We start from the raw sequence: 12,635 nt of genomic DNA, 5'->3' as shown, positions 1-12,635 counted from the left end.
TATTTTAAAATGTCATTTATTCCTGTAATGACAAAGCTGAATGTTCTGTGTCAAGATCCTTCAGAAATCATTCTAATATGCTGATTTGATGTTCAAGAAACATTTCTTATTACTATCAATGTTGAACACAGTTGTGCTGCTAAATATTTTTGTGGACACCTTGATGATTTTTATTTTATTTTTTTCAGGATTCTTTAATGAATTGAAAGTTCAAAAGAACAGCAAATATTTAACTGACTTTACTGTCACTTTTTGGCAATTTTATGCATCCTTGCTGAATATCTTACTGACCCCAAACATTTGATTGGTAGTGTATATGATTAGTTTCCATTGTACCTGTCCAGAGCTGGAGTCCATCAAAGCCATAAGAGCAGAGGTCATCTCCAACACCGTTTGACCCCCAGCCGTGACCCCCTGTGGGGGAGGGATGATACCCTTCAGTGCTGGCCCAACCCACTCGCAGGTGAGTAGGCTCCGCTGTCACAAAAGGCTCCACCTTCTCAACTACAACCTCATAATACCACTTCCTGTACTGGGCGCAGTCATCTCTTGCACACAAGAAGATGTTTGGACGTACACTAAAGAGAGAAAAATGTTCTATGAGATTTTATTTTTAACATTTATATTCATTGTTTGGTCAAACAGACTAAAGTAATATTTTTAGATGTGCTAAAAACCTGTAAATGTGCCCTTTACTATGATTTTGTGGTGTAGGAGTTATAAACAGTTGAATTTATTGATCACCTGAAAACTTGGTTAACCAGTTTTGACTGTAGAAGCAGGTCTCTTTCTGGCAGCAGTGTGTCACAAATCAAATGCTGATTAGAGCGGACGGCCATGCCATGACATACACAGAGTGAACACAACACATCCAAGATCTGCAGATGCAATAAACACATGCACAAATATGGTAAAAATTTATTATAATCCATTATTATAGCACTAAGCACAATCATTATAGAACACAAAAAGCAAGTAAAATATAAATATATATATATATATATATATATATATATATATATATATATATATATATATATATATATATATATATATATATATATATATATATATATATATATATATATAAAATATATACATTTAAAGTTTTATTTATAAAATATATAAATTAATAATTAATTAATTAATTAATTAATTAATTAATTAATACTTTTATTCAGCAAGGACACATTAAATTGATCAAAAGTGACATTATAATGTAAAGATGTCTATTTCAAATAAATGCTATTCTTTCAAACTTACTAATTTATCAAAAAAAATATCATGGGGTCCATAAAAAATATTATTCAGCAGAACTGTTTTAACGGCTGATGAAAAAAAAAGCTTTGCCATCAAAGGAATAAATTACATTTTAAAATATGTTTATATTTTAAACATATAAAATCTATATTATATATAGAAAATAGTTATTTTTACTGTACTTTTGTACATTTTACAAATGCAGTCTTGGTGAGCATAAGAGACTTTCAAATTGGTAACACTTAATTTTAAGGTGACATAGTTACACGTTACTACATATATATTTACCATAGTAATAACAATAAATTACGCATAATTACAAGTAACTAACCTTAAACTTAACCGAAACCGAAACCATAACTCTAGTCAAGTCAAGTCAAGTCACCTTTATTTATTTAGCGCTTTTTCCAATGCAGACTGTGTCAAAGCAGTTTTACATTTATAACTGTTACATAATTTTTGCTGCACAGCAGCTCTTCAAGAATAGTGTTAATGCAGATCAAAGCACTGTTGAATAAATGTCAAGAATACTGATGAATATCAAATGGCAAGTCAAATGTCAAGTGTCCCCAATTAAGCAAGCCAAAGGCGTCAGCGGCAAGGAACCCAAACTCCAACAGGTGACATCAGGTGGCAAACAAGTGGCAAATAGGTGTTAAAATGGAGAAAAAAAACCTTGGGAGAAACCAGGCTTGAACATGTACATGTGGTTAATTAATATTACTCAGTACTTATTTGAGTAAGTACAATGTAACTACGTCACCTTAAAATAAAGTGTAACCAAATCTTACAGACCCCAGACTTTCGAACGGTACTGTACATTACCTTATGGTTCCTTCCATGTTTGTCCAGAAGTGAGATGATAGATTTTATGTGGCTTTCCTTAATAACATTCAAAGCTTCGGGACTTTCTACTAAAACACAATGTAACACTTCCAATATTCCTAAAAAAAAACAGAAAGAAATACAGGGGAAACAAGTAACAAATGAGGGGAGACTCTTTTTGACATCATGTTTAGACTCTAAAATCAACTTCAACATTCTAGTTATAACACAAACTAAATAATTCTGCAAGACATCTACCAGAGGAGGCCTCCAGCCTCTCCAGTCTGCTGACCAGCCAGTCCAAGGATCCAGAAAACTGGGCACAGTTATTCCGATTACCCCTGATAAGGGCAGCTATAAGGAAAATGGAAATTTTGTAAATCAAAGCTAAACCTCTTTTATAAATCTTGAAACAAGTCATCCTATACCTAGCAGCTCATAAAAAGAATTCAAAATCTTTTCCCATGACTCTCCTGCCTCTTTCCCAGCAGCCTCTGCAAAATGAGTCGCACTGTTGTACACATGCAGGTGGTCAATGCAGTCCAGCACCAGAGTGATTATACCCTAAGAAAGGCGCAATGAAGCAGAACAAAAAAGTAAACAATTCAGATATTATTGCAGTGTGTGACTACATATATGAGCTGTCTCATTTGCTGCAGGTATTACCTCATCTTGGAAGTGATTTTGTCTGTTCTTTAGTCCTCTAATATCTCCCTGTCTAACCTCGTGGTCTTGCCCCATTTCAGGACATTGAAAATAACCAAGCAAATTCTGCAGTGTCAGATGGACCATCTCAATTGGAAGAAACAATTCAGTAATATTTTCCTTCTGACTGACATCATCTAGTCCCCTTCAGAAATGGAAAAAAAAAAAACATCATGAATCATAATTGTGCTTCTCTGAACACACTTTGGGCCTTTTAAAAGGATTTTAAAAGAGTTAGAATTTGAAATGTTCAAGCAGAGTTGATAAGCACACATTCTGTCTGCTAACATTATTCTGTCTGCTATCACTATTATTTTCCATTTTACCTAATGAATTGTGAGAATAGAAGGGCAGAGCTACGAATTATACAAGCAGCCTGTGATTCCTCCCACTGAGAGCGAGAGAGGGTGATTCCATCATCCATGTGACCTTCTGCTTGCAAAACAGCCTGCGAGAGAGAACCACTTCACGCATTTTAACCATAACTCAAATATTAGACAGAACAATTAAAAATTAAAGGTGTTTTGAAAGGCTTTGTTTACTTGCAGCTCCTGAGCACACTAATGTGCACTACCATTCAAATGTTTGGGGTCAGTATGATTTATTTATTTATTTATTTATTTATTTATTTATTTATTTATTTATTTATTTATTTATTTATTTTTAATGTAGAATAGAACTGTATTCTGTGTGACAGTAAAGACATTTATAATGTTACAAAAGATGCTATTTTTTTACTTTCTATTCATCAGAGAATCCTGAAAAAAACATGGTTTCCACAGAAATATTAAGCAGCACAACTGTTTTCAACACTGATAATAATTATAAATGATTGTTGAGCAGCAAATCAGCATATTATAATGATTTCTGAAGAATCATGTGAAGACTGGAATAATGATGCTAAAATTCAGCTTTGCCGTGACAGGAATAAATTACATTTTGTAACATTTATACAAATAATAGATAAAATGTGATAATTGTTCAAAATATTACTGTTTCTACTGTATTTTTGACTAAGTAAATGCAGTTTTGGTAAACATAAAAGACTTCTTTCATAAACATAAAAAAAAAAAATCTTACCGTCCCCAAACTTTTGAACTGTATTGTAAGTATTCTTATCTAGTATGATTTTGGACCTTATTTGATTTTTTATTTATTTACTTTTTTACCTGTCTCTGTTGTACACTTTCCTTCTGTCTCTTGGAGTCAGTGGTCTGATATGTGAGCCAAAGCCCTGTGTCAATGTGCTGAATGAAGCAGAGAGAGTCTCCATATTTGATCTCAGGTGTGCCCATGCCATCTCTCCTCATAACAAAATGTGAGCTCTCCTGGCTCTCTTCCTATAAAAATACAGTGAAAAAAAAAAAGATTTCATTAATCATCAACATTTAATGTCACACCACAACAACAACAACAACAACAAAAGTTATTATACAGCAAAAAATCTGATTATACTATGTGACCACAACAATTTATTTGGTTATAATATGGTTAATCTGGCTATGTTAAGTTTAGAGCTGATATTGTCCAACCTTCGATGCACGGAAGGAGAATGCTGTACTTTTAACATCGGCTCTTTCTCTTTCCATGAGCTGTAGTCCCTGATCATGAGTCAGTCCCAGGTATGACCCGGTGGTAAGATGCCGAAGACGGAACGGCTGACCCCAGTGAATATGACTACCGCTCCACCTGCAAACAATCCTTTACTAATACAGTGTGACAAACACAGAGGGAATCTACTTCTAACTCACTGCCATTAGCTAACTAGCTGAAGGAACACCTACACAACATGTAACATTTCAAGCCTCCATAAAGATCGAGCCTGAAGAGATACCAAGCCTCCCTCAAAATGTACAGATCTGGAGGAAGAAAGGAAAAATGGTCATGAAGGAAAAATATATAATAAATGTCAATAATCTGTCTCCAATCAGTAAGGTGATCTGACTGACCTGCGCTCCTGCTGTTTGTGTTCAGCTGCAGGAATGGTCAAACATTCATCTGTGTGTCCATGTAGCAGACGCACAGTGTCCCCTCCTCTCACATGACCTACAGTTCAAAATAAGAAATAATAAAAATTGTATACAAACCTAGAGCAAAAATGTAACACTTGTGCACAGAGATCTCTCTCCGCCCCCATCATGAGTGTATATGCCCCTAATGTTGATTGGCTACAAGTGTGTTTTGGTGCTCCGTCCGATGCACTTTTCAGAAATCGCATACTGCACCTTTACAAGCTTCACACATTAAACAAATGTTTAAACTGATTTAAAAATTGGTCATCTACCCTGCGTCTTCACAGTCCCAGAAGAAATAGGGGCCACACTCCATAATGTTTGCTGAAAGGAAGCATCCACGCGGCCAATGCCATTGTCATTACCTTCACCATAAATCCATGACACATGCTTGAAAAAGAGAGACAGATTGTCACACTGCATAAAAATATTGATATACAGACAGACAAATGCATGGACGAACAGATGGACAAATAAATGGATTCACTCACTAGGTATCTTTCAGAGGAAACACTAACTAAGATGAGATCATCACCCACTCTGACTTTCTCACCCTCTGACCTCTGTTTGGAAGCAGGGTGAACTGTCCACCAACACACCTCACCTGAATCCATACAAAAACAACATTGTATAACATCAATATTATGGCAGCCCAATGCTGATAGCACACATACATCACGTATACGTCTATTTGATGTCTGCATTTACATCTGCAAGATGTATTTTGCTATATATCTCTAAAGCCAGGCGGACACTGTATGATTTATAATAATCATTCAATTTTACGACTGTTGCTTGTAAGACTGTACAAACATGATCCCCGCTGTAAGCCACGTGTGGGATCTCATTTGTCATTAATGTCAGACTGTCAAGACACATTAAAAACGGACGCATGCAAAAAGTCCTGAGTTTTACATCATCAATCTACGACACATTCAGTGACGTGATCTGCATTTACATGTGGGATACCATAGTGGCTAGCAAACAAAAACAATCTCTAGTGTTAATTTTGATCATCTTGAAAAGTAAACTCACACTGCAGGACCGTGCATCAAAACTTGACACTGTGTAAGTCTCCAGCTTTTAATGACTCTCCCAGCCTCTAGTTGGTGCTGATTTGTAATGATTCTCCCAACCACTAGCTGACATTGACACATACCTGTATGCCATGTAATAACTTTCACAGCCACTTGGTGGCACCAGCTTCTGTGGAATTCATTGTGTTACTACTCATTAGGATTTGATTTCTCTCACCTGTGGTTCATTAGTTTGTTTGTGTTGGCCTATTTAAGCATGCCTCTTTCTTTCAGTTGTGTTTAGTCTTAAGCCTACTATGCATGTGATATCCTCATCAAAAAAGCTAAGGCTGTATTCACACCTGTCTTGTTTGGTTCGATTAAATCGAACTCAAGTTCATTTCCTCCCTTGGTGCGGATATTTTTTGGACAGTAATCGCACTTGGGTGCGGACCAAACAACCGTACCGAGACCCAGCTGAAGAAGTGCTGGTCCGGTTCCAAATGAACTCTGGTACGGTTAAATTTCCGTCCAATTAATGGATGACCTTAGCAAACGTGTTGTTTTATTTACAAATTTTGGTTCACTTGCAAAAAGGGCAGTGTGATAGCAAACCACACCAAACAAAAAAAACAACAACATTGTATTTAATCCGGACTCATGCAAGTGAACTAGCGGACTTTCCTGATGTGAATACGGTAACACTTTAGAATACTGAGCCTTCATTAATGAATAACTACACAGGAACAAATGAGTAATGCATTATTAACACTCTATAACTACTATTAACTAACAAGAAACTCTGATTAATGAATTAGTAAGTAATAGCACTTAGTTGAATGTGGTAGTTCACTATTAGCTAATCAGTAACTACTATTTTTTTCATATCTTCCAGAGAACTACTAAGAACTACTATATACAGGTCCATAATTAATGTGAATAATGCATAATGTATAATACTACACATAATTCTAAAGTGAAGATCATGGTAACCCACGAGTAATGACTGAAGTATTACCAAATCCTTCAGAAAGAATTACTAATTATTTGGATCAGTATTCTAAAGTGAGAAACATGATAACTCTCTAGTAACTACTGAAGTCATTGTAGACTTTTGAGGTTTTTGTTACTCAAGAGTTGCTACATCCTTCTAAAGGAACTACTAATTATTTGGATCAGTATTCTAAAGTGAAAATCATGGTAACCCACTAGTAATTACTTAAAACTGTAGAAAAATACAAAAACCTCAAAAGTTTACAATGACTTCAGTAGTTACTAGAGAGTTATCATGTTTTTCACTTTAGAATACTGATCTAAATAATTAGTAATTCCTTCTGAAGGATTTGGTAATACTTCAGTCATTACTAGTGGGTTACCATGACCTTTACTTTAGAATTAATTATACATTATGCATCATTCATGTTAATTATGAACCTGTATAGTTCTTAGTAGCTCTCTGGGAGGTATGAAAAAACAGTAGTTACTGATTACCACCTTCAACTGAGCACTATTACTTACTAATTCATTAATCAGAGTTTCCTGTTATAGTTACTAGAGTGTTAATAATGCATTACTCATTCGTTCCTGTGTAGTTATTCATTAATGAAGGATCAGTATTCTAAAGTGTTACTGTGAATACACCCTAAGTTATGTTTTTGGATTTGCCTTTTTCTCATATTTTATTTCTGTTATTTCTTTACTTTTTGTTAAGTCATCTAAGCCTGCATGTTATTCTTCTGTCCCTGGGTCCATCTGCTGTTTGTCATCAGTGGTAAAGAAGCAGTTCAGCTGACTAGAAAACCAGAGTTCGATCCCGGCTTCAGACACTCATCACACACTGCCAGAATTTCATCAGAGGTAAAAATCTGACCACAATGTTCACAATCTGATCTCAATAATCAGCTGTCAGCAAACATGTCAAACTAGCGATCAAAAACTTCAGATTTTGGCCTAGGGTCCAAGGAATCTTTTAGGATTCTCAGACGACCAAATCGTGGCCAAAATCATATAGTGTGAACCCGACATAAGACTTTTCCTGTCAGATGTGAAATAGACATTTAGTCTAAGAAAGGTGTTTGATTCAGAGTTTGATTTCTAAGACGTTTATCAGATGTTTGTACACAACAGATGTTATCCAGATTCAGTGCTCTTTAGCAAATCTTAGAAACGTATGTACCTGTGCTATATGGGCAGTCTTTATCAATATATTCCCACACATTTCACAGTATAAAGAAAGAGAATATGAACTTACCCTTTGTTTCCTCCTGCAAACCAACATCAAAAGCCAGTTTATCAGAGGAGAGGCCTGATGTGGACAAACAGCAGAGATACTAAAACAAGACAGAAGGGACATCAGATTCAAAATCTGATTCAGACATCAAAATGTAAACTTCATAGTACCAGTAATTAATAACCACGGATTATAAAGACTGGTCTTACCATGTCACTAAAGGCATGTCGAAACAGCACTGCCTGGCCATAGAGCAGAGTACGACGCCCAGCTGCCTCACATGACTGAAAACAAAACACTCTGTGATATTTTACAGTTTACAGTCTATTGTTTGGCACAACTTTAACATTTGTTTACAAGTTACACCATGAATAAGAAATGTCAACTGTATCTTAGATATATTGTCGTTCAAAAGTTTGGGTTGGTTTTTTAATGTTTATGAAAGAAGGCTCTTATGCTCTTATGTCTTAAATACAGTAAAATAGTTATATTGTGAAATTTTACTACAATTTAAACTAACTGTTTACTATTTTAATATATTTTAAAATGTAATTTATTCCTGTGTTGTTTTTTTCAGCATCATCACTTCATTTTTTTTTATTATTATTATTATTATTATCTGTTGAAAATAGTTGTGCTGTTTTTTTTCTGTAAAGCATGGTTCTTTGATAAATAGAGTTCAAAAGTTCAAAAGTACAGCATTTAGTTGAAATAGAAATCTTTACAATCGTTATAAATACTTTTTATTCATTTAACATCTTTGCTGAAATAAAAGTTGTAATTTCTTTCAAAAATCATAGCCAAAAACTTGTGAGTGACCCAAACTTGTGAACAATAGTGTACGGGTGACATATTTGACTGAATATTCATCTATTAAATTGATAACTGTTCATAGTTTGCTGAGTTCTGAATGGTCTGAAGCCACTTTCACTACATTACCCACCCCTGCACACTGATCTTCATGGTTTGCCAGCATCTCTTGGAGTGCTCGAACAGACAGACACTGGTCAAGAACAAACACGCACACAGATAGGTCTGCTGGAACATTCTGTTAACGAGAAAAGGAGACACAAAACTGCAGGGAGCTGTTTTCGAGGAGTATGATCATGTACTGACTGTTCTTACACATATAAGTGACTTATTAAATATTAAATAAATGAGCATCTCACCTTTGAGTTGGATGTGGACTCAAGGTAACACAACCTGTCACCAAAAGCTTCTGCAGCTAAACACAGTTTCTTCTGATGAGGGCCTGATGAGCAACACCTCAACACCAGCTCATCTCTCTGAAAAACACATTTACACTACTGACCACAGCTAAGAATACAGACACTTATCTGATCTCACAACATAAAAACACATTATAAATTATACTCAAAACATAGGTTTTTGATGAAATAATGCTTAAAATGGCATATAATGACACCTTCAAATGTTTGCAGGAACAAATTAAGTCACAACAACAAATTATGTTTGCAGCTCTACCACTGTCTTTTATTTTACATTTGTAATGTAAATTACACTTGGATAAATAGAAATAGAAATTAGAAGACATTTGAGATACATTGAGATTTGATTAATTGTCCTCAGTAGAATAACTTTGCTATTTTTTTAATTTGTTATCCTATTTAGGTATAACAAATAAATCTTTGTCAAGACAACTATAGATTTCTAGAAAATATAATTTAACTCTGTAATTATTCAATTTTAACTTCTGAAAAGGTGAACATGTTGCAAAGTAAAGGAATAATATCCAAAAGTTTTGTATAAATGCACATACACCCCAACACTAAACACACAAACCTCAATAATGGAACAACAAACATGAAGTAAAAATAAAAATCAGCTATGTTGTTCAATGTGAAATTATTTGATAAATACTGGGTAACACTTTATATTATGGTGATGTTGTTACAGTATAATTACACAAATAAGCACTGAGTAATATCAATTAAATACATGTACTCAGTTGGGTTAAACCACTGGAGTCTGAGGCTGACCACTGGGGTCCTGGAGAAGTTAAGGTTAGGACTTGGTTAGGGTTAGTTACTTGTAAATTATGCATAATGTACTATTATTATCATAGTAAGTACACAAGCGTAACTATACATATGTCACCTTAAAATAAAGTGTTACCAAATATTGTTGGTCTACTGTGTTTTTATGCATTTGTATAAAAACATGTATGTGTGCAATGTATTTAAATATCTATGATTAGAAAGCCTAATTTTCCTGGTTAAATAAAGTTTATAAATCAGTTCTAAACAAATAAAAATCCTAATATATGCTATCAAATGTCATTGCTCATATTACTGTGAGTAGAACAGCAGTGTTTTATGTAACACTGGTGCAGTGTAGCCTTATAAGGACAGAATAACGGCATATCATTCAGTGAATGGAGAATTCCAACACCTCTAGCTTGTCATTTGCCTTCCGGTGAACAGAAATGGGCCACAAACAAACACAAACACACACATTTGAACTTTCATATTCATATCACTTTAAAATTAATTAAATTAATTAACACAATATTAAAACATTGAAAAAATTAAAATTGCACTAAATGCAGTGAATCAGTGGAAGCATATACTGTATCTGTGTAAGAAAGAGAGAGCACATTTATCTCTGTTTCAGAGATATGGAGCTGAGAGTGGATAGCTCACACATCCAACAGACTCTCCAGTTCCTCTGTTACTGATAACACAAAGTAAAAATAGAAACCAGTGATATGCGTCAAACTCTCTCAAATGTAAATTCAAACACTGTAAATCACATCATTGCATTTAATAACTGTATATAACAAGAGACACAACAATTAATGATAAATACACAAAGCTATGAGTGATTGCTCAAGTGTAAACTTATCATCAGTATGATATTGTATGAAATAACATTGATAATGGCTGTGGAGCAAGTCTGTGTATCCATATGCATGGCCAGAGAACGTCTTAGATATATTCTTTTGTAACCCATCTGCTAACATCTCATCTATTTATGTCCAATAAGCTAATTGAGTTCCCGTTACTTCAATCTAATAACAAATCCAATTGCAATTTAGTAATTAGCCCTTTTTCTGTCAGAAGTTACATGTAGCTCAGCATAAAGAAATAGTCGAAACAATATTAATCACATTCATATATTTGCATTATAATACAGTCCATTTTACTTACAGTTCGCAGAAACTGGATTTCATCTTCCACTTCTCCAATATCCATGTTCAGTGACTATGTAGCCAGACTTTAGATCTAGTCAGGGATCAGTGTGTAAGAACCAGAAGACTGAAGAACTCCACTCACCCAGCCAGCCGCAGGTGCTGAACTCATCCCAGGACAGGGAGACCATGATACCACCCATCATGAGATAATGCTGCTGAGATCTGATAAGGTTAAAGTGGGAAAGAAAGTGCTTCTCCATATTTGGTAAGTTACAATGGAGAAAGCCAGCAAGCAAGACATAAATAAAAGAAGAAAGAAAGCAAAAGCATATTGATTAATTAAAAAAAAAAAAAAACATGTAATTAATGTGAATTATCAACTAATCAATTAATATTGAATATATAAATATAAATATTTTAAATATTTGTCTATAAGTAAAAACAAACTAAATTGTGCAAGATATTATGCATATATAAATATTTGCGTATTTTAGGTCTATATTAATTATGCTTTGATCAAAACATATAACAAAAGCAGAGAAACTTGGTATTTTCATAAGTAAGGTTTATTTAATTTATGTCACTGTAAAACACACAAATTTGGCTTTCTTGATCATATAATTCAACACCAAGCATTCACAAATCACTTTCATTGTTAAAACAATGGTTAACAAACTGAGCACAAATCAACCAAGTACACAGTCACCATACATTGAACTAGTGTGACCTTTAGGAATTTGCTGCATTCATGAATCATGGCAATACAATAAAACATTTTGAAATGACAATCCATCCCAGATTACTTTTCCTAATTATAGGTGAAGGAAAAAGCCTAGGGATTGACCTACTTTTTCAATCTTAACTACGAAAGTTTAAATGCTGTGTTCAATACAGAAAAACAACAACAACAACGTTTATGTATTAAGCAGACTGTGTTTGTCTATTGTTCCTAAGAGTTCACATACTTTTTTTCTGTAAATTTAGTATTTTATCATAATCTCTGGTTTTGCTATCCTTATTTGACAAGCCCTGTTATGTAAATTGATACTTTTACGCTTTATGCAATCACCAAATTGATAAAAACGTTCAAGGATCCGCAATATTCTAAATTTCATGTAAAACCAAATCAGTAGCTGATGCTGTTATCTATCTGATTCACAAAGGTCACGTCCTATTACTTCATATAAACTATTACCATACCGTATATGAAAGTAGGCACTGTTAGTGAAAAGTTTCAAGTGATAATTACATTGTGGAAAAATTAAGTTGAGCCACTATTCATGTTGCTTTTTTTCACATACTACCAGAGGAAAAAATGAGAAAGCATGGTGGCTGAGTGAAACTTTCTCAATTCAGGGATAATTCAAATGTGCAAAATCTTTCATAATATAGGTGTAACACTACCTCACAAAATAGATTTCATTCTGGGGGAA

At 34.2% G+C, this 12,635-nt stretch overlaps 1 protein-coding gene across 12 annotated transcripts in view; it reads right to left on the bottom strand.

Annotated features, from left to right (window-relative positions):
* ryr2b (ryanodine receptor 2b (cardiac)) overlaps positions 1 to 11,358 on the bottom strand; it is a 123,103-nt gene extending 111,745 nt beyond the window's left edge. For 10 of the 12 annotated variants that reach the window (XR_010892570.1, XR_010892573.1, XR_010892572.1 and 7 more), the window contains exons 1-18: positions 11,219 to 11,358; positions 9,218 to 9,334; positions 8,992 to 9,096; positions 8,258 to 8,332; positions 8,070 to 8,148; positions 5,294 to 5,406; positions 5,075 to 5,192; positions 4,740 to 4,836; positions 4,575 to 4,649; positions 4,323 to 4,479; positions 3,960 to 4,130; positions 3,117 to 3,238; positions 2,752 to 2,935; positions 2,514 to 2,649; positions 2,344 to 2,439; positions 2,086 to 2,204; positions 745 to 878; positions 337 to 578 (exon numbers count right to left, since the gene is read on the bottom strand). Coding sequence is in view for 6 of the 12 variants with exons in the window: in XM_067368492.1 (XP_067224593.1) it covers positions 337 to 578; positions 745 to 878; positions 2,086 to 2,204; positions 2,344 to 2,439; positions 2,514 to 2,649; positions 2,752 to 2,935; positions 3,117 to 3,238; positions 3,960 to 4,130; positions 4,323 to 4,479; positions 4,575 to 4,649; positions 4,740 to 4,836; positions 5,075 to 5,192; positions 5,294 to 5,406; positions 8,070 to 8,148; positions 8,258 to 8,332; positions 8,992 to 9,096; positions 9,218 to 9,334; positions 11,219 to 11,263 (2,185 nt within the window). In the remaining 6 variants the exon portion in view is untranslated. Of the gene's footprint in view, positions 1 to 336; positions 579 to 744; positions 879 to 2,085; positions 2,205 to 2,343; positions 2,440 to 2,513; positions 2,650 to 2,751; positions 2,936 to 3,116; positions 3,239 to 3,959; positions 4,131 to 4,322; positions 4,480 to 4,574; positions 4,650 to 4,739; positions 4,837 to 5,074; positions 5,193 to 5,293; positions 5,407 to 8,069; positions 8,149 to 8,257; positions 8,333 to 8,991; positions 9,097 to 9,217; positions 9,335 to 11,218 lie in introns of those variants that run through there. The other 2 variants (XM_067368496.1, XM_067368498.1) reach the window with 2 other exon arrangements.
* Between the last annotated feature and the right edge of the window lie 1,277 nt (positions 11,359 to 12,635).

Source organism: Chanodichthys erythropterus, chromosome 18 (assembly GCF_024489055.1).
Source record: "Chanodichthys erythropterus isolate Z2021 chromosome 18, ASM2448905v1, whole genome shotgun sequence".
Classification (NCBI taxonomy): domain Eukaryota; kingdom Metazoa; phylum Chordata; class Actinopteri; order Cypriniformes; family Xenocyprididae; genus Chanodichthys; species Chanodichthys erythropterus.
This window is presented reverse-complemented; position numbering and strand designations above follow the sequence as displayed.